General features: G+C 42.8%; 1 protein-coding gene across 7 annotated transcripts in view; it reads right to left on the bottom strand.

Moving 5' to 3' along the window:
- The window catches only part of kcnc2 (potassium voltage-gated channel, Shaw-related subfamily, member 2), a 123,414-nt gene extending 101,980 nt beyond the window's left edge, over positions 1-21,434 (bottom strand). For 5 of the 7 annotated variants that reach the window (XR_013972201.1, XR_013972202.1, XR_013972203.1 and 2 more), the window contains exon 1: positions 20,302-21,433. Coding sequence is in view for 3 of the 7 variants with exons in the window: in XM_080886866.1 (XP_080742992.1) it covers positions 20,302-20,856 (555 nt within the window). In the remaining 4 variants the exon portion in view is untranslated. Of the gene's footprint in view, positions 1-20,301 lie in introns of all 7 variants that reach the window. The other 2 variants (XM_080886867.1, XM_080886868.1) reach the window with 1 other exon arrangement.
- Positions 21,435-22,971: the final 1,537 nt, after the last annotated feature.

Below are 22,971 nucleotides of genomic sequence, written 5' to 3'. Positions count from 1 at the left end.
AACATTTTACAGTCCACAGAGCAAAGTAGCATACATGATAAATAGATACACATAACACGGACAGTGAGAAGTAAAACTCGTCGTCTTACCACATGTTATATTCTGTAAACTTAAAATAACCACAGAAATTAGAGTTTAGTGTTTTAAAGTCATTATTAAAAACATGAGTCAACATTACTGAAGTGACACTTTAACGATGCTTCATATCATCGTGTTTATGAGGTGACTGCAACAATTCGTCTGAGATACTCTCTTCTTTCGACTCTCTCTCACATTTGCAGTTGCTATCATCTGTGCAACGTTTCCCTGTTTGCTAGTTCCCTGGTAGCTTCTCCATGTAACAACACTGTCCTTATGTGTTTGAGCCATCTCATGCTTGCCAAAGATGACTAAAGCTTTCTTCCAGTTCTTGCAACCGTTACTGACCAAACTATCATGTTTGATGTTTTTGCCAAACACTCTACATGGGAAGCAGAAAGCTGCATTCTGGTTGACTGAATATTCAAACCAGCTGTGGTTAAATGCTCGCTTCTGTGTACCAAAAGTATCATGTGGATAGCTCTTCAGCTTCACCTGTCTGGGCCCTGTGTCTTTGTCACCTAAATCAAACCCTGTAGTAGAATGAGTTGCTGCAGCTGCTTCATCATTTTCCCTCTCTTGGCCTGTTTGCTCTCCTCTCTCTGTAATAACTTGATCTTCCTCTGCCTCTCGACCCATTTGCTGCAGCTCCTCTGTCTCTCCTTGCTCTCTCTGACTTGAACTTGCCTGTTGACCTTTTTCTCCCTCAGCCACTCCTTCTGCCTCACCCTTCAAGATACATTAAAACATACTGAATTGTAATGTAAATTGCTAATATCATGAGTTCTGCTCACGCCCCACAGTAATTTGTTGCTCCCAAATATTTTGAAGTTACAAACATTACATTTTGAGCACGCATGTGACTAAAATGGTTGCAATTTAAAGCCCTGAAAAATATTACTAAATTACTTGAATTGAAGTAATATTAAAATAGAACCCTCAAAAATATGTGAGTCAGGCTAATTTGACTTATATACATATCTCTCTCTTTGTTCTCTCCACTTTCTAACCTTGACTCTCCTAAATAAAAGCTCAAGTTAAACAGGTCTTATATGTTGTACCGTGACTGAAATGTTTCATATTTCATATCCATATTGAGTCCCATAAAATTCTAATCAGACTGTCTGCATCACAAATGACTCCATCCTGTGAAATCTTAGGGATGATCTGATATCCTCGTGTTGGTGTTGTTCCCACATCATCATGAAAATGTTGTTCCAGGTTCAACATTGCAAGTGACCAATCACATTGTTGTGACGTTATTCTTTTGCGCGCCAAGCCATTCGTGCATTTATGAAATTCCAATGTTGCAAGGACAATATCAATTCTGCTTACTGTTTATTAAAGGGTTACGGTTAGGGTTAGGGTCAGGGTCCGTTGATCGGCGGACAGAGGCGGTTTCATGCAGCTTTAGTACAGTTTTTTGTTTTACGCCGGTTTTTTACGCAAAAGTATGACGTCACAACATTCTGATTGGTCACTTGCAATGTTGATCCTGGAACAACATTTAGTATGATGATCTGGGAACAACACCGACACGAGGATATCAGATCAACCGAAATCTTAGACCCACCTCTCCAGCAGAGGTCTCTCCCTTCTCCCTCTCTGTGATCCTCTGCCCTGACTCCTACAGGTTAATGGGGATGGAGGAGTGATTATTATTATTTCCACTGATGATAACCATACCTGAATGAGCTCAGCTCGATTTTTCAGAGCTACAACGAGTGACAGAAATTAACATTATGCTAACAATTTAACTTAATGCGCTAGCCAGGTTTTTATTTATCAGAATGGGGAGCACCTAGTTCATTATTTACATGGGACTCGCTGCTGTTAGCTGGAGCTAACTAATTGTTACTACCAGCCAGTGATGAAGACTTACTTTCTTGAAAAACTTGCATATATCCATGATTTCTTGCTGTTTGGCGCATGCACGCTAGTGTGTCTGCAGGTGTATACGAGCGGAGTGTAAAGTAGCAGTGAAAACGAGGACTGGATTTTCAGTAATGTGGATGTCCCCTGTGAACAACTGGAACGGATTGCATAACGAAGCACTGACGCTACCTTAACAGTGTAAAGTGAAAGGGACCAACCGAGTTATGATCATATTTGTGTGAATAGCGACAGGTTTATATTATTATTTCTTTAAACTCATATTCCTGCATCTTTATATTGAATTTGTCTGCAAGTTCTGTAAAAAAAAAAAAAATTGAATTAAAAAAAAAAACTAAAAAAAAACAAACAAATTATTTAGGGGGGCTTAAGAATATTTTAGGGAGGTTTAAGCACCCCTAAAATAGCCTAATGACGCCACTGCTTCCAGCTGTGTTTCCCTCCTGTCTCTCATCCCCTGATTGCTGCTGTGTGTATTTAAGCCCTGTGTTCTCCTGCCTGTTGCCGGTTCGTTTGTGGTCCACGGTGTCCTGGCCCTCGTCCGTGGCACCCTGCCGCTCCCCCCTGCTGCCCCTGCTGCCCCCTGCTGGTACCCTCTCAGGTTTGTTATTTAGTTTTCCCAGTTTCTTTAGTTTTGTCATCCCTCACTGCCTGTTTTGCCACTACACCACTTTGTAAACATCACTAGCATTATCATCTACTGCCTGCATTTTGAGTCCTTTCTCCCTCCAACACCACACGGCTCGCCTCGGCAGCTGTGACAAAAGGGAGTTTTTCCTTCCCACTGTCGCCAAAGTGCTTGCTCAAAGGGGGTCGTCTGATTGTTGGGGTTTGACTGTCTTTACCTTACAGTATAAAGCACCTTGGGGTGATTGTTGTTGTGATATATATACAGGTGTTAGAACATCATCAAAAAGTTGATTTATTTCACTAATTCCATTCAAAAAGTGAAATGTGTATAATGTGATTCATTCCACACAGACTGATGTATTTCAAGTGTGTTTCTTTTAATTTTGATGATTATAACTGACAACTAATAAAAACCCCAAATTCAGTATCTCAGAGAATCATTGTGAAAAGATTCAATATTGCTGCTGCTGAGCAGTGAAGTGATGTTCTCTGGTGAAGGAAAATTCTGCATTCCTTTGGAAATCAGGGTCCCAGAGTTCCAGAGGTGAAATGTTTCCACAGTCAGTGATGGTTTCGTGTTGCTCCACTGTGTTTTCTGAGGTCCAAGGTCAACACAGCCATGTACCAGGAAGTTTTAGAGCAATTCATGCCTTCTGCTGCTGACCAACTTTATGGAGATGCAGATTTAATTTTCCAACAGGACTTGGCACCTGCACACATTGGCAAAGCTACCAGTACCTGATTGAAGGATCATGGTATCCCTGTGCTTAATTGGCCAGAAAACTCGCCTGACCCTAACCGCGTTGAAAATCTATGGGATATTGTGAAGATGCGATATATGCCAGACCTAACAGCTGAAGACTCCTATCAGAGAGTCTGTCATAACACCGGAGCAGTGCCACAGACTGATCGAATCCATGCCCCCCCCCCTTTAGAACTGTTGTATTATAATACCACCATTATCATGGGCAGTGTCACATTGTTCTCACTCAGCTATCCCACCATTAATGAAGTTATTATTCATGGTTGCAGATTAAATTGTGATCTGTAGTGAGAGCAGGTGGAAGAGAGCCTGGAGAGGTGGTGGTACGCTCTGGAGAGAAGAGGAATGGAAGTCAGCAGAAGCAAGACAAAGTACATGTCTGAGAGGGAAACTGGTGCAGAGGTAGCAAACATGGATGGAGGGTGGACTGAGTAGAGATGAGTGCAAGCGATGATGCGTGACAGAGCGATGGCAGCAAAAGTGAAAGGGAAGATTTATATAATGGTAGTGAGATGTGCTATGAGGTCTTGTTTGGAGACAGGATTAGAGGTAGAGCTCAGGTGGAGTAGTTTGGAGACAAAGAGCAGTGAGTCTGAGATGATTTGGACATCTGCAAAGGAGGAACTGTGGATATACTGGACAAATCATGTAGAACACGGGAAAAGAGGGACCACAGTGAAGATTCATGGATGTAATGTAAGAGGACATGGAGGATGAATAGGTTGTTCCCTTAAGGGAGCAGCTGAAGGAGGAAGAAGTAAAGGTCTAATTTTTTGACCACTTTATGTCTCTTTTATAATAGAAATCCAATATTCAGTGTTGTGGCCTTTTGTCCCTGGGGCATCAGCTACAGTACAAAGGTTACACATTCCACTGTCGTGGCAACAAATACAAAATCATACTCGTCTTTTCCTCTGCGTGCTGGATGTTTGCATGGAGAGGATTTCTTGTTGTGGCGCCCACACATGGTCAAAACAATGAATACCCCTTTTGTTACAGAAGCTCAGGTTCTCAGACACTGTTTAGATTCATAAATGTTCAGTATCATCTGCATCAGCTGATGAATGACTCGATTTACTAACAACAAATATGTGATGTGTTTGGCTAAATTAACGAGTCAAGGGTTTATGACCCACAATTTACACACAAAATTAGTAACTGCTGAGATTTAAGGGACAAAACAGGATCATCAAACCAAGCTTAAGCTGGTCCCAGTGAACTCGTGCTATGCTATGTAAGGAGCACCTGAGCTACAGTCAGCCAACTGGAGTACAGACTTGAACACAAATCAGACTAAAAGCCTGATTTATTAATTACCTTTTAATGCATGAGCCTTGAGGTTGTGCAAATGGTGCCAGAGGAAAGAAGTTTCAGTAAATCCATTGTCCTTGGGAAGCGCTCAGTCTCTTAGAGTGAATGGATAAGCATTAATTATTCAGCAGTAAGCCCAAACAAATGGCACATCTAGTGTCTCGGTGCCTGCGTCAGGGCCCCTCCTGGCAGTCGATGGGTAGAGCACACGCAGACAGGAGGAGCACACCTTTAGCATGCATCGCATTACATTCATAAATGCATGATACATAGCTTGTATCTCACCCACTCCTAAGTGCACTTCTGAAGCATGTCTTTCTACTGTATAACTGAGTATCTTTCAAGGTGTCCTCCTGCTGATACAGACATCAAAGAACAAGACCTATCTCCTTCGCTTTGATCCGTTCCAGTTCCAGCAGCACTCCTCGCAGTCTCCACCCATGGTCGCATCATTTTTTGTTTGCAAATTGAACATTAAAGCTCTTCCAGTTTGGGCGACATCGAGCCATACGCTTTCTGTGAAAACCACCACATTTTTGTGGTGACTGTCACACAAACTGGCTGTGTGCAGCAACCCATCCCACCCACCTGAGGTGTGTGCTTAAATCCAAGTCTGGTTTTTAATGGAAGACTCTAACTACCATCAGGACACAGAGGAGTGTGGCAATCATGGAAGTCAAACATGCAGTAATTGTGTCATGCTGCAAAATGCTTCTACGTTCACAATCAAATGCACATCATGCCGACTGCCTTCCACATACTGTATGTATTTTACATGAAATGCAGGAACCTTGTGGTCTTTTTTCCCAGCTGCTCCATTGAGGGCGAACACATTCAGATCAAACTGAGGTTATTGTACTCGGCCCTGAAAAGCTTAGAAATATGGTATCTAACCAGATTCTTACTCTGGATGGCATTACCTTGGCCTCCAGTAACACTGTGAGGAACCTTGGAGTCATTTTTGACCAGGACATGTCCTTCAACGCACATATTAAACAAATATGTAAGACTGCTTTCTTCCATTTGCGCAACATCTCTAAAGTTAGAAATATCCTGTCTCAGAGTGACGCTGAAAAACTAGTTCATGCATTTATTACTTCCAGGCTGGACGACTGTAATTCATTATTATCAGGAAGTCCTAAAAACTCCCTGAAAAGCCTTCAGCTAATCCAAAATGCTGCAGCAAGAGTCCTGACAGGGACTAGAAAGAGAGAGCAGATTTCTCCTGTTTTGGCTTCCTGTTAAATCCAGAATTCAAAATCCTGCTCCTCACATACAAGGTCTTAAATAATCAGGCCCCATCTTATCTTAATGACCTTGTAGTACCATATCACCCTATTAGAGCACTTCGCTCTCGCTCTGCAGGCCTACTTGTTGTTCCTAGAGTATTTAAAAGTAGAATGGGAGGCAGAGCCTTCAGTTTTCAGGCCCCTCTTCTGTGGAACCAGCTTCCAGTTTGGATTCAGGAGACAGACACTATCTCTACTTTCAAGATTAGGCTTCAAACTTTCCTTTTTGCTAAAGCATATAGTTAGGGCTGGACCAGGTGACCCTGAATCCTCCCTTAGTTATGCTGCAATAGGTGCAGGCTGCCGGGGGATTCCCATGATGCACTGGTGTTTCTGCTTCACTCACTATGTGTTAACAGACCTCTCTGCATTGAATCATACCTGTTATTAACCTCTGTCTCTCTTCCACAGCATGTCTTTTATCCTGTCTTCCTTCTCTTACCCCAACCAATCACAGCAGATGGCCCCGCCCCTCCCTGAGCCTGGTTCTGCTGGAGGTTTCTTCCTGTTAAAAGGGAGTTTTTCCTTCCCACTGTCGCCAAAGTGCTGCTCATAGGGGGTCATGTGATTGTTGGGTTTTTCTCTGTATCTATGAAGCGCCTTGAGGCGACTTTTGTTGTGATTTGGCGCTATATAAATAAAATTGAATTGAATCTCCACCGAAGTTATTACGCACAGTCCACTACTTCTCTTTCATTCAAACTGCCGTTGCATCAACTGGGATTTTTTTTAAACAACTGACTGCAAAGCGTGAAGATTAAAGACAAATATGTCAGAACTAACAGTTACTAAAAATAATTCCAAGCAAAATGTGATAAAAAAAATTCATGAAGAACATTATTTTTAAAAGTGATTTCAAATCGCCCCGTGAATATTCAACAGTTCTTACAAAGAGAGAGAATGACGGAAACCCACATTAGCGTCTTAGAGTGACAGTCATCATGTATGCCACAGCTGGCACTTTCATCTGCGAGGTAATAATTTAAAAGTCTCTGTGTTCTTCAGTGAAATGCTTGTGACTGTGAATATGTGAGAAAGGGTGAGTCTGTCAGAAAGACCGAGAGTGCAAGACCTGCATATAGCAAACAGCGAGACCTGTGAGGAAAGGGATCCAACCATGCATGCTGAACACTCTCTGTCATAAACTATCCAAAAGGCTCTGTCTTACCTCTGCTTTTGATTGTGCACAACAGCACAATCCTCCAAATCATCTTTTTGGTGGTGAATGCTCACTGCATTCTCACAAAGGATAAATACTCGCTTTGCTAATCTCTTTGCCAATTCATAAAACACAAAAGTAATGAAGCCACTTTATTATCCAAGCACAAAAAGGTGTTTATTTATCAAATGCTTGATATTCTGATTGGTCTGGTGGGTTTGGATACAAAATGTTCTGTTTGACTGTGATAAAGCAAACAATAGATGGGTCTTCAGCTCCTGGCAGTATCTCATGTGCTTATATACAGTTATGTGGCATTTTATAATATAACATGTTAGAAGTGTTTTTATTTATAATCTTCAAACAAATTAGTAAACAATGATTTAAAGTGAATGTTATGAAATGTAAAAGAAGCAGCACATATCATAAGTAGAAATACTAGAATATAGTCAAACTGCATTTCAGTAAAGTACTTGAGTACTTTCTATCACTGATGCATCGTAAGACTAAACGACTCTAGCCCAAAGCCATTTGAGATGGGCTAGTGAGGGTCCAGACATAGTTTGGAGGGCGGTACCATCACATGTGTGAATGTGTGCGTGAATGGGTGGATGACTGGATATGTAAAGCGCTTTGGGGTCCTTAGGGACTAGAAAAGCGCTATATAAATACAGGCCATTTACCATTTACCATTTACCATTTACATGACCTCCCTGTGGACACGCCCCCATTGATCAGGACAAAAGCCAAAACTTTTCAGGGGTGACTGTGTAACACCTGTGACTTATAACATAACATAATTCCTTAGATGGGATCATGGGATACTGAATAAAAATGTGGAAAAATCTAATATTCCTCAATGATTTTAGGATAGTTTCCTTTATATGCCTAATCTTACTCATACTAAACTAATTACCACAGCTGCAGCCCCCCACGCTTCCCCCTGCACACAAGCTATTATAGTCCACCAAAGCAGCGCAGGATGATGATTGGCGGGGCAGATTAACGTGACTGGCAGCGGCTACAAACATGCCCAGCGGCGTGCCGTCACCACCCACACTCGGGCAGCCATTCGCCCTGTTCTCCTACCCAGTGTCAGGTCTGCTACTGTTTACATGTCAGACTCTATTTACTCAGCGTGGCCTTGCAGTCTGTTTGCAGTGGATCAGGAAAATTTCCTGTCTTACAGCCTCAAACTCTGCATAACAGGATTCAACAAGTGTTTCTGATGAGGCACAAGGGCCTGTACACCTGTAGCTCAGACAGAGAGTGACAAAAAGTTAAGAAGCTACATCACAATCAACATGTGTCACCTCTCACAGTGATAAGAAAACAGTTAAAGAGACATGCAAATGCAGATCTGTTGTGCAAGTGACTCTCAAACACCCTTTTTTTGGCATCACAGAACTAACAAGCCAGCACGCAAGGGGTTACTGAACATTAAGGGTTCACGGTCGAGCAGGTTTCTGAAATCAATCAGTTTCACGGACCGGACACATCTCAATGAAAACAGGCCGTGGTGATGAGCAATGATGTTGCCATGACAACAGGAAGGCTGAGCGTGCAGCCTGGCTTCGGTATCTTCAGGCGTGCGGCAGGCGGCACCCAGACGGTTTGGGTTTTTAACCTTTTAAGTGGCAGAAAGCAAGCTGCGGTTTCAGATGGGATCATGGAAAAATGGGGGCTGTGGGCGTGGGTGGATGGGTGAGGCGTTTGTGAAGAATTGGGGGTGTGGGGTGTCGGTGGGGGGCACAACAAAGTCAGGCATCATTTAAAACTGTGCCTCAAAGCATACACAGGGGAAATGGAAAAGCTAGTGGGTGGGCTGTTTGTTCTGTTTTGTTCTTTTTTTTTGTTACCCTCCTAATCCAGCCATGGCCAACTACAGAGACATGAGAGGGACAAACAAACAGGTTAACACAAATACACACAGAGACACACAACCAAAATACATTCACTTTTCCTTTTCAGAATCATAATCAACCAGAAATGTTCAGACTTCCTACTATTAGAGACACACACACACACCAGTGGACATGCTGACAGTCACTCTTAAAACACACTGCATGCAGATTAAAGAGACAGCACTGAGAGTGAGAAGAGAACAGGATGGCTACAACAATAGAAACAGTGTGGGGAGCTCAGAGAAACACGCCTGCTACCACTGACTGCTGGCACATGAACACTCGCATACGAGCTGGTTAAAGGAACAGCTCAGACTTTGGGATTTGAGCTTACCTGCAGAGACAAACACATGAAAGGCTTTCTGACAGCTATAGACGGCTGATCTGACACAGAGCTATGCCCTGGTGCCACTCATTCTGCTGTTAATGAAGCTGTCATGTGGAGAATTGCCACACTCGTTGTGATATCATTGTAAATAAATGATCTTGTGCAAGACAAAACTATAGCATCTGAAAATGTACCTCTTTACCTTACAATATAAAACACCTTGAGGGAACTATTGTGTATGAATGTGAGAGTGAATGAATAGTGGCATTATAAAGCGCTTTGGGTGCCTTGAAAAGCGCTATATAAATCCAATCCATTATTATTATTATTATTATTGTTGGGATTTGGCGCTATATAAATAAAACTGAATAGAACTGAATCTATCAGCTAAACATCGAGCAATTTACCCTTAAATTTGTAGCACTGTTTGCAAGGTGGATGTTTTGGTCGGTCCATTTGTGAAATAGTGCATTTATTATGGGGCATGCTTTTACAGCATTTGCCATCTGCGAGCATTAAAGACTTTGAATGATCGGAAAGAACTTTTGCTCGGTGAGCAATCACAAATTTTTTCCAAAATATCTCCCCAGTGGCTTATCCAGTCTTTAAGTGTGACATCATTAGCCGTGCCTGAGCCCAAACTCTGCTTCAGGTCCCAAAGTCAAACAAACACTGCGGCATCACTGAAAGTCGTCTAAATTCTTTCATCTGTAATAGAATGATCAGCGTTCTGCTCTACCAGGTGTAACAATTAAGTTTAACATCCAGGCATCCATGACAACAGAATTTAGTAAATTTAACGGAGTTAGAAGTTAGCAGGAAGTTAGCTCGCTAGTTTCCACCTAAGCATGATATTGCATGTTCTGACTGAGAGATTTCTGAAAAAATTCAAACGTACAGCTCTGCTATCACTTCCAACATAAATGAAAAATGGCCTGTATTTGTAAAGCATGGAGACATAAAACTAAACAGCAGTGACGTTTGTAGGGTCACTGAAGTTGAGCTAGCTGGTATATAATGATGTGCTACGTGATCGCTAGCTATGCTAACAGAGGGATGTTAGCATAACATTAACTGTGAAGCTGGAGGATGAACGCTAACTTTTTTCCACTCGATAAAAGTTAACGTGAAGGTTCCTGATGGTTAGAGACAAATGCAATCGCATGGCAGGATGCTGTAAACGGACCAGACTTCAGTCAGGAGAACAACTGAGATTATTCATCCACAATTGACTATGTGCACGTTAGCATATGCTACTTCCGGTGCAGAAACTCCTGTGGGGAGCTTTGTTTCCGGTGTCCTATTCGCGCCTGGTTTACGGTCCAAAACAAGTTAAGCAAATGAATGAATCAAGCGGCGATTTACATTTCTATAGATGTCTTGGGCATTTACCCAATATATCTGTAAATGATGTTCATCGACTTGTCGATATTTTTCCCCCGCGCCTCAGAGCAAAAGAGAAAAGGGATTCAAATGTTATATTTCTCAGCTGTCCCTCATTTATCGCAGGTGTTATGTTCTAAAAATAACCAGCGATAGGTGAAATCAAGTAGGTCACACTGCTAACGATCGATGCAGCGATTCTGTACTGTACAGGAGAGACGTCACGGAGGAGATCGTCTGCAGCGATCAGGACACAATGTGACGTAAAAAAAAAGCATGCAAACTTGCACTAAAAAATCCGTGAAACAGCGAGGTGAAAGGTGAACGTTATAGCGAGGGACCGCTGTAATTTTGAAGGTAAGTCACAACATACCCTTCGTACATACTAATGTATAGAAACCGTTACCAGCAATCATTCATTTTTTGTGTGGCTTTTTTCACGGTTTGTTAACATGCTGTGTAGGTGTGTACTTGACTAGCTGATCTCGACATAACGGGGAAACATCTGGTTTGACTGTTCTTCACCTGTAGTTTGAATGCTGAACATTTGCCTGTTTAAATCATAAGACCAGTCACTATACAGAGATGTGCTTCTGAGTGTGGACGAGGTGTCTTCTGCTGCAGTGATGCAGTTCTGCTTGTGCTGAGTGATGTAAACAACTGATCGATCTAAACGCTTTAAACGTCAAAATTGATCATTAGATTTTTTATGACACAACAGCGGTGAGTGTTCCCACCTCTGCTCTTTGTAACTTAACGCCATCTTTCCGTTTTCGAGTTTTGGACATGATTTTGGAGGATATCTTCGCAGTAGCGATTGACCGCAAAGTAAAGCTACCGGAAATGCACAACCCCACATCCGGTCTCAAACCAGGAAGTTAGCATTGTCTCGTGCACAGGGTCAATACGAGGTTAGTCATTCATATACTGCTGCATGGGCTGGGCTGTAGTTGCATCGTAAGGGCAAACTGAGCTTTAAAAACGGAGAGAGGCCGACAGTGATCACCGACTGTTTTTAGGGGCTTTTTGAGATTAAATAGAACAAGATACAAAGCACTAAAACATGTTAAAAACACAACAGCCTTAATAAACTCTGAGTAGTTTGGACCCAGAAGCAGGGTTCATACGTCATCACTTAAAGCCCAGATAGTTCTTTTATCACTCTTTCACAGATCCAGTATTACCTTTAGTTACTTTCAGTACTGAATATATAATAGGTCACCCTAGCGGACTCGGGGTTTAGGGAACATCTCTAAGTTTGTGTCTGTAGAGGGACAATCAGAAATTAAAACGTATTTGTTCAATAAAAAAAAAAAGGACTGAGATTTTTTGAGATTATTAAGGAAAGCACAACAGTTTTGAAGGTCATATCATATGAACACACAGTTCAACATAATTGAATATAATTTGCATTTTCTATCAGTTTTCCTGTTTTTGTCACAAGACGATGATACTGCACACTAGAGAGGTCAGTTACTTCCAAGAGCACAAAACTCAATAACATCTACAAATGTAAGGGCATAAAATTAGGTAAAGCAGATATGCTCCTGTGACAGGGTTCACCTCTGTGGTTTCAGTGACTGTGATCAGAAACAATCCCAGTTCACATCCAGCTGTTGCTTCTTCATCCAGCTTGCTCATTGAAATGCAGTGTAGAGGTCTGAGGTCAGTGTTATAACTAGAGATGGACCGATCCGATATTACGTATCGGTATCGGTCCGATACTGACGTAAATTACTGGATCGGATATCGGAGAGAAATAAAAAATGTAATCGATCCATTAAATATCAAAAAAGCATCTCACAAAAGTTGCGACACGGCGTAACTCGGCTCATAACCGTAGCATGTCGGAGCAGTGTGCTCACCTGATAGAGCAGCTGTGAGTATTTGTAGCCTCGCTACCAAACCAGCATTTCATCTCCGATGAAGTTACCCCAGAGAGAAGTAAAGCAAGTGTGTAAGTTCATCTCTGAATGTTTGTAAAGCATTCCAGCGTTAAGCTTAACAAGCGATATATGGAGCGACTGCGTCTTCTTGCTGCTACTTCAATCATGAAACTGCTTAATGATCAGCTGATCAGCTTTTCCGTCGTGAGTCCGTCTCTCTTGTTTGTTTATTGCTCACTTCACGCCAGAAAGAGGAAACCAGCGGCTGAACAACAGCTGAACGTTTAAGCTTGATAAGCTGTTGTTAGAATTTATTTTATATTACTTTCTACACCAGGATCTTTTTCTACGCAGCTGACGTAACTGTGCAGGGGCGATCTAGCAAAGCTTAGCCAATGGTCAATGGTAACTTTATTGTCCCTAACGGGAAATTGATTTGCAGTATGTCCGTACAAACAAACAAACAGACAACCAACACGTCACCTCACCAAGAGCCCTGTGTACAGGAGCTGCATGCAAAAAGATATTTTGTTAAAAGGGTTAGCGTAATAAGCAAATGCTTCAGCCAATACCTTTTGATTAGCCTTGTCTCATGCTTTCTTGCTTGGTGGTAGATCTTTGTTCTGTTTTCACTGAGATATTTGAATGCTAATCAATAAAAATCAAATCAAATAATATAATATAAGCCTGATAAAACAACCTAGATTTTTCATCAAAAAAGCACAATGTGCAATGGCAACAACACTCATGGTTTAGTGTTATTAACTATGATAATAGCACTAGGTACAAAAGACAGTCTATGTCTCTTTGTCTTCACTGCAGGCACTTTATAACGACGACCTGATGGAAGCAGTTGAAAATCATTAAAGAGAGGGTGATCTGAACACAACAGGACAGAGGCTGCCTTGCTCAGCACCGGCCTGTTATAAAAGTCCACAAGCTGGACCTGAGACCTCCCTGAAATCTTGACAGACACTTTAACCAGGTTGTTAAGTCTGGTCTTATTATTCAGGGACATATTACCGTACCAAGCAATGATGTGTAATTGTTTGAGAGTAGCACTGACTCCAAACAACCGTCAGGATTGCCAATAATAAAACCATGCGAAATAAAAAACCCATCTTCATTAAAAGAAGTTCCACAAAGCACAAGCCGATGCTATAGGATTTCCTCAGGCAAAAAAAAAAAAAAAAGATAAAATAAAATAAAGGAATAAAAGAATGAAATAAAAAAAGTAAAAACACTGACAGACAAAGACAACCTGCTGGTCGCCGCAAGAGCAGCGCCCTCTCCTCCTGACTGAGGCCTGGGACGACTGCCACCGGGAGCCGGGGGGGCCGATAGGGCATTAACAGGGAAAAGGGGGCACAAAGACATACTTTTCTTTCTTATTCTCATTTAAAATGTCAAGCTTTTAATAAATAATTATCTGAATCTTACACCCAAAGTTTTAATCTGATGTAAAATGTATAGAAGTCAATTACTGTATATAGTAACTGTTAAGTCTAATATACCCTAGTAAGCTATAGTACTTTTTCCTTTGGGAAGGTACCATCTGTGCAGTCTGCAGTTCTGTTGAAGAAAGATGTTGAATCTATTTAGTTATTCTTGAAAAATTATTTATTTCTGTGCATTTTTTTTCACACTGCATCAAATTAAAGTTGATTACGTTGATTAAGCATCATGGGGTGGAGGGTGGTTCCCTATTTCTTTTTGCTGGGAGTTGGAACCCTATTAGTTAGGTTGCTTAATATTTCTGCTAAGTACTCTTTAAAATACCAGAATAGGGAGAATGGTGCAGGTTTAAGTTCATTTGATTGATCAGTTTTGCTGAACTATGAAATATTTTGGGTGCAGTGTATTTTTTACATACAGGTATAACAGAATAGCTTTAGTGTTGTTGTTTATTTAAACTTGAGTATGAACTTATACAAAATGCAGCAAGATATTAAAAAAACTGTTTTATTGATTAAAAAACACTATATCGGATTCATATCGGTATCAGCAGATATCCAAATTTATGATATCGGTATCGGACATAAAAAAGTGGTATCGTGCCATCTCTAGTTATAACTCACATTATTGACATGTTCCCTGGATATAAAGAAAGTGTTCGGTTGTTAGCTGTGCACTTCGTTTGGCCAAAGCTACCCCCTGAAAATCCTTACAACATCACGCCGTGCACGGCACCCTGCACAGAGGTGAACCCTGTCGCAGGATGGATTTCAGCTTGTCTTTGATTTATGGGTCCCTGAACACAGTGAGTTAGAAAGAAAACTGGGACTGCAGCAGATCACAACCCTGAGACGTTTTACAACTTCCTCAGCAGGTAATATTTATCACATACAACTACAAAAGGAAAAATATGTGGAAATCATCTACTGCTGTATATATCTGTGAAGGTTCTCAGTCATCCAGGTCATCGTAGTCAAAGGAGCTTGCAAAGAAAAGCGTCTGGACTTCTTTAAGTTGCTTGAAGACGTTTCACCTCTCATCCGAGAAGCTTCTTCAGTTCTAAGGTCAAATGGTGGAGAGTCCCAGATATAAACCTAGTGGGAGTGACCCCCCACAGAGGGACAAAAGGACCCCTGATGATCCTCTAATTGCCTGAGCCAAGGTGTGAAACTAGGTGTGGGCCCCAATCAGCCAGAGTTTCAGGCATAGCTGGACTGGCCATCGGGCATACCGGGCATTTGCCCGGTGGGCTGCTGGCGATTTTTTGTTTTTATGGGCCGATCGATTTTTTTTTTTTTTTGGAAGGGTATAAATAATGAAAGGTGTTGGATTGGCCAATTGGTCATGATCGACTCTGGGCTGGACCAATTACAGCCGAGGAGGTTGGATGCACCCTCCCCCTTGTTTAGCAATCTTATAGACGAACTAAAGAAAATGGAGAACAAAAAAAGGAAAGGAGGTGCAGAAAAAATTAGGGCCAAAAAGAAACAAGCCCTTCAGGCAGATGCTGCCAAATGTGTAAAAATAACTGAATTGTTTGGCGGTAGCTATGGCAGAGCTTCCACAGATTTAGCAACATCAGCAAGTGGTGGAGGCCAGCAGGTGGATAAGGGAAAGGGGAGGCAAGAGGAGGAGAGACCGAGGCGGCCGCCGGTCATAGTGGCAGAGGAACTGAACTTCAGGTAAGAAGTTATGGCCTGCTGTCTGTCTGTGTCAGATATAAACCAAGTTTAGTTGTAGTTTGTTTTCGTTGTGCTGACTTTTTACAGTCGCTTAGAATAACTGCTACTGCTACTAGCTAGCATGACGGAGTTTAAATACTGCTGGGCGGGTGCTATGAAGTTACTGATAGTACATTTTATTTTATGCTTAAGGTTAGTTTCTCAAACTCCTCAAAATCTTAACAAATTGTGCCAATCCTTACATGTTGCACCAGGCTGATTTATCATCAAAAGTGGAGAAGTCTGTGACAGAGGAGACAGAAGAGCAGCAGAGAGAGATGGAGATGGAGAGATGACTGTATGTCATCCGTGAGGGATGCATTTGACATGTGTTTCACATATTATAGCCCAACAAGTTACTTATAGCAATTTAAATACGAGCAATCAGTTTTTGGCAAATACCGGAAATCAGTTTTTGGCACAACACCGGCTATTGCAGTTAATAATACAACAGCTTCTTGCCATTTTTTGTGTTTCTTTTTATCGCTGTGTAACTGAGTTCAATTGAAAGCCTGCATGTGCTAGTACCTCTTGCCACAAGTTCCCAGAATCCTTTGCGATTTTACCCCTGAATGACGTCACATTTTTGGTGGGCCGGTCTCTAGTCAAAATGCCCGGGCCGATTTTTTGTCCCAGTCCAGCCCTGGTTTCAGGTGAGCTCATTGTGAAACCTGGCCCCACCTTATCATGCAAATTCCTGAGATCAGATGGCCCAGGATGTGAGTGGGCGTCTGGACTTCAAGAAGCCAGATGCTTCTCTATTGTACTGGTGGCAGGAAAATACGGTTGGTTAGTGTTGCTACAGGAAGACAGACGTATGCGTGTTGTAAACACGAGCATTCATCTCCATCTACTCCGTCCTGCTACTAAAGCGACGCGGAGACTAACTCAATATTTACCTCTTACACGTCTGCTCCTTCCTCTGTCAGCAGGGTAATCGCCAAGAAACACTTCCAAGAAATTAGCAGCCACGTCTGGAGGAACAAAAGGCTGGAAAGATTGAATTTTGTCCCCATCAGTTAGAGTTTCCATTTACAGATTAATGATGTGAAATAAATCCAAGCTCAAATTTGTGTGGGAACGTCAGCCTTTTCACACACAGGAAAAATTCCCTGCCGTCATCCTCGCTCAAAGTCTGTTGATGGACTGAAAGAGGAGGACAAGCGATCTGGGGCGAGGTCACCTGCCCACCCACACACTCTCATCCTGCCCAGCACCTCCACTTTGGTAAAATTATAGAGTCAGACTCTGAAATGACGAGTGAAAGGACATTTACATTTCCTGCTGATCTTTGAGGACTCCTCTGACCTGAGAACATGGGCTCGTAGCAATTCCACGAGTGAACAAATTTACACTGATATTCTGGCTTTTCTGCAATTTTTCACAGTTTTCAGAACTGGAACAATTCTTATCTCACCACAGAATTATGATAGAATTAGCGTATCAGTACAACATAATTAAGAAATGTATGTTTGCCTTATCACCTGCTGTTACGGCAAACTTTGTCTGATGAGTTGTTGTGCGAGGCAACAACTCTGCTTTCTTTATTTAAACATCAGCCTCATGGTGGTCCTGCAGACGCTGAAGAGGAGGAATGATATAATGGTGAAAACGGACTCTGCTGTTCTCTTTTTAGATGGATGAGCTGCTGCGTGAAGAAGGCAGAGCCTGATTCAGTTTACTGACGAAAGGAAAAGCAAACGCTCAAACATACTGAGGGGAAATTTATCAATGAGCAGGATGTGTGGTGAATATATAACAGCAGCTCTTATTGTTCTGTACAGACGCGGTACGATAAATGCTCGAAGCACAGAAATCTACTTTGTGCTTACATGTTTTCACCAAAAAAGATAAAAGCATATTTTCCCTCAGCTGTAGGTTATATCTAGCCTAATATCAGCCTGTGGGCGGAGCATTTGTGCCTGACTTACGGACGCCTTCAGAGCCTCCGAGGATTATGGGTGAAAAAGCTAAAGAGCTGTACTGGATGCAACAATCGTGCCGTGGTGAGGATATTCAGTTTCCAAGTGGCACTGCAGGAGCCTTCACCACCTTTCTATTGGCCGATCTTCTCTGAGATGATTTTGTCCCCGGTTTAAAGACCAGTGGTTGTTGACATTTTGGATATTATATATGCTGTAAAAACTTACAAATGTGGGAAAACCAACTTCAGAAAGAAATAAAAACAATATCAGCTAACAGATATTCAAGTCCATCCAACCTCTCCAGGGTGGCGGGTGCTGGAGCCTATCCCGGCTAGCTCAGGGCGCGAGGCGACAGGTGGCCAGCCTGTCACAAGGCTGAGACACAACCACTCACAGCTGTGGGGATTCAAACCCAGGACGTTCTTGTTGCTGTGCTTACTGCGCTGCCTGTATTTTTTCAAAATGTATTTATTTTAAATAATGCTAAGAGAAATATTAATCTTGTACTAACATCAAGATCACAGTGTGTTGAAACAAATAGTTTTATTAAATCCACAGATGGATGATCAAGTAGTGCCGCTGGTGTCGCAGAGAGAAACAAGCTGGCATCAGAGCTTTGACACAGCAGCTGCAGCAACGATGGACACCAAGACAAAATGCTCTTTTTGAAAGGCTGATGAAGGAGGTGTGAGGAGTGGCGCTGGCATTGCAAAATATCACAATACTGTCAAGCAGAACTCTGATTCACGTCCACAGTGGGAGCCTCGTTTTAGCACTGCGTTTTTTTTATTTATGTTTCTTTTTCATTCACTGTGGTTACAACAAACAGCTCCATTACAACAAAGTGGACCTAATTTATCATGCCTTTTTCTATACATAATATATGCATGTAACAGTAACAATATACTGTTACTGTAAAAGCTTCGTTTCAGACAGTTTTCTTCTCTATCTGTGGCTCTCTGATGTCAAACACATCCGATATGATTGATGTAGTCTTCTCATGATAGTACTATCTGCCTTACATTTATGAGACAGCGAATCAGAAGACAGTTAGTTAAAAATGTCAGACAGTGCATGAGCAGAGAGACTGCACAGAGTCCCAGCACGACATAAACAAGGTTTCATTTGAACTGTAAATTATGCCAGGTCACTCAGGTACGAGTGGAGGAAGAATAATGTGATACTGGCACGTTCCTTTAACCACGCACAGTGAAACATGATGCCGTTCATTTCTATGTGACAGATTTGAGCCCTGGTTTGTATATATCGTTAGCTTCATAGCATAAGTGCCTAAGTCATTGACTTAGTCAAATGACTTAGGCAATTATGCTATGAAGCTAACGATATATCATAAATGTGGCCTCAGCTATGAGCACTTCAGGAGCTCTTCCAGCCCCCCTGACCTCTAACCACACCCTGAACAGTGATGTCAGGTCAGATGTTCGTTGCCCTGACACTTAGATCAAACCTCGCCAGAGCGCTTTGTTCCTGCGTCGCTGTCTTTGTGTTTAATTACCCTTCAAATCACCTACATCACTCAAACCTGTGCAGCAGCAGCATGCTGTCTGAGACATCCTGAAGACTGTGAGGCATCATTTCCATTTACACAACATGACATCACAACTTGCTCATATTCCCTCTTACAGCACATCAATCAGCCAATGAGGGAACAATTTGCCCCAGAATATACCAGCAGCCTGAGGCGAGCTTACCACAGCTCCTGCTCTGAAAGCAGACAGGCAGCTGTTCCAGATGTGGACTTCTGCAGAGAGACTGAATGAACTATTCCCAAACTTTTGCTGATTGATTTATAACACCTGAGGGCAGCGTGTGCTTGTCTGGGTTGGTTCTAACATCTTGGTGTTGCACATTCAGTAAACAACAAGCCTCGTGAGCCGGGTGGTTAAATCCTTTGATTTCACATTGTGCTCGAGTCTAAAATAACTAAAAGATGAGCAGAAAGGAAAGATGAAGATGCCACATGTGGCCTATAAGTTGACATCACTATTATTCCCAGCACGAGGCACTGCTCTAATTTTAGAAAAGATGAAAGTCCCACACATTTCTTTGGAGCAGTGCTGAGATGCAGTTTATTAGAAAAGGCTGGCTGTGATCTAAATAGTGTCAGTGATGGAGTGATATTTCCCAAGCTGGGGCCGATAAACAGGAAGCACTGAGAGACAGATACAGGATACAACACTGCTGCTATGAATATCCACCCTGACGGTGTTGGCACCTTGTTTGATCATGACTGGAAAAATCTGCTTATTTTTAAAGTGGCATAATTAAATCTGGAAATCAGCAGGACTCGCTATAAAGCAATGGGTTCTTCCTATTCACAGTAAAGCTTTGGTTGCAAAGAAAACACTTCAGGAGCGCCACGCTCACATTTTGGGGAGGTGGACAAGTTTCGAGACAACTTGCCAACTTGTGAATTTGACTCATGCAGTGAAACTGTGGAGCTACCCTTAACAGCGTGAGCTGCTGTTTGTTTCTGTGAATGAAAGGCAAAGAGTTAGCAGAGTGGAGCTCATTGTGTGTTTTGGAGAGCCTCAGACGCAGCGGTGCGCTCTTACCCTCGCCGCCCTGGATGAGTAGGGGTCCTCGAACAGATTCCAGATTACCGGCTGCCACTTCCTCCACAGGCTGACATTCCCGTCGGCAGCCACGTCCTCGATGCCGAGTCTCTTCCCTATCTCGTCGTCCTCGTCTCCGTTGTCCACGTTGAGCTCGAACACGTCCAGAGCCTCCTCCGCGTCCCGGTGCTGTCGGTATGTCATCCAACAGCAGGGCTCCACGTCCGTCTCATCGATGCCCCAAAAGGAGAGCTCCTCCTCGAACAGCGGTCCGCACACATCCGCCGGGCAGTGAAGCTTGCCGGTGCGGTAGTAGTTGAGCACGTAGGCGAAGACGCCCGGGTGACGGTCGAAGAAGTACTCGTTGGTCCGCGCGTTGTACTCGATGAAGCCGGGGACTTGTTGCAGCTGATCCAGCACGGAGTCGATGTCCGAATCGGAGGCGAGCAGGGCCAGTCGCGTCCCCGGCAGCGTCTTTAAGGTGGTTTTGTAGGTCTCGTGCCTCGTCCCCCCGACGTTGAGGATTATCCTCTCGTTGTCGTCAAACTTGCCCATCGCTCTGTATCAGACATGACTTGATGAAAGCGGGGGAAGTTGGCGAGTGCAGTCTGAAGGTTTAACAGCGAGCCTGACGCGCACACACCCACAGCCCTGTTCACAAAAGCTCCGGGATTTTGGCCGCCGTGCGCAGCATCTCCGATTTCACTCACCCGTCGCTGTCGTATCTTTTGGGGGGGGCGAGGAGGACATCCATCTTTTGTTGACGGATATTTCACAGAGACATAAGGAGTCTGTTTGTATCCCGCTATCTGTTCAGTCGGCCGGTCGGTCAGTGCTGGGAGTGATGAATGATCTCAGCCGGTGGCTCCAAACAGACTGAGCTCCTCATGCCGTTGCGCGTCTCCGGCGTCCAAGACGCACAGCCGCTCGTCATCGTCGGGCTCGTTACTTAAAATGTGTAACGTGTCGACACCTTACATATTATCACATGATTAAAGTCACCCATTGTGGCACCGCCTCACTCTTTGCTTCAGAAAATCAGGACGTTGATCTGCGCCCGTCTTCCGTGCCGTCACGGTTTGGACTCGATCAAAGAATCTGAAGAGGAAATTTCCACCCAGGAAAGAAAAAGAGCCTCCAGGAGGCTCCAGTTTCAGCACAGATCGCACAGCTCGCTGTGAGTGATGGTTTAAATACTCCCATCTACGAGGACTTCATGTGTGTTCATGCAGAGGCAACACCACAGAGACACCTGTTGTAAAGGTTTGCCCATAAATGTGTGCAGATGAATGAAATACTGACCTTAAAGAAGACATCTGTCCTCCTGACAGCACATCACACGCACAGTAGCGAAAACACGTGACAATAAAGTAAGTATTAGTTTAGTCATGACGCTCAACTAAACAGGAGAATAACAGGGACCGACACACAGACAGTAATCATGTAACCAGGGCACCGATTAAAGCTTTAGTGCGTAAAGGGCAGGCTGGGACGGAGGAGCTGATCTGTCCTCTGCCACCACAAAACCAAAACTGTGTTAACAGTGGCAGAAGAAGCAACAACAGCTGTCTCTGCATTGTACAGGTGGTGCATTACAAAATCTAGCTGGACAGAGACAATTATGGCTCAGATACTGAATAAAACCTGCATAGAAAGTGTTTGTTTACAGCAGCACTTAGTATGTTTGTAAATGAAAAGCCAAAGTAAAGACTTCACATTTATATCACACAAAGGAGCATTTTTATGTTTTTTTTACAAAGGACAAGAAAATCTTTGCACAATCCCGACGAAGAAACAAAGTGACCAGCGAGAAAACTGAAGGCAGTAACTTCCTTTCACAATCAGCTTAATAGGTGTCATAAAAATTGGGTTCTGTTTTTTTAATATACATTTTAAAGTGCAAATCATACTTGACAACATTCAGTGACATACAGTTATAATATAAAATTCATATTCTATAATCGTCTGGGATAACTGTGGTTGCAGATGAGCCAGTATCGTGCAACTCTGCATGTAGTTTTCTTTACTCTGATATAAAACTCTGTGTAGCATTTTCCTTTACTACTGTTATGTTTTTGATGTATTCTTTATTTATTGATGAAAGCAAACGAGGCCCTGCAGAGCTGTCTCAGACTCACCAGTCTGAGCATCCTTCCATGTCAAAACCAACACACAGAACTGGTTACCACTGCAGCTGTGTATCTGTGTGACCGATGCATCCGTTCCCATCTTCAACCTTTGAAAAAAGGAACCTCAAAGGCCTGAGACCTAACCACAGCAGCCCACTTTACTCAGGCTGCCATCGAGTCTCAGATGCGTGGAGTGGTAACATCAGTAGTACAACTTGTAACAAAAGTACCATAAAGTACTTCATGGTGTGAACAGAAGTCATAGCAGCAGTTCAAATATAAGCTGTATATGTACTTTAGTGTCAAGGTAAAGTGTTGCTTATTCACAAATTATTTGTGATGTTTTTGCATCAGGTGGCAAACGTCAGTGACAAAACCAAGAACTTTCCTTTTCCTCAGTGAAACTCATTTAACAGCATTTGCGTGGTTTTCAGCCAGCAGGTTTTACAGCTGAGACGCTGCCAACCAGAAGGCCCGTCGCCGTCTCCCCAGAGTGCACGAGCAGGAAACAGTGACATCTCTCAGCAATCCAAGCACAGCT

This window comes from Rhamphochromis sp. 'chilingali', assembly GCF_963969265.1.
Source record: "Rhamphochromis sp. 'chilingali' genome assembly, chromosome: 7".
Taxonomy (NCBI): Eukaryota; Metazoa; Chordata; class Actinopteri; order Cichliformes; family Cichlidae; genus Rhamphochromis; species Rhamphochromis sp. 'chilingali'.
Note: the sequence above shows the minus strand (reverse complement) of the source record. Positions and strands in the feature narration are given on the sequence as shown.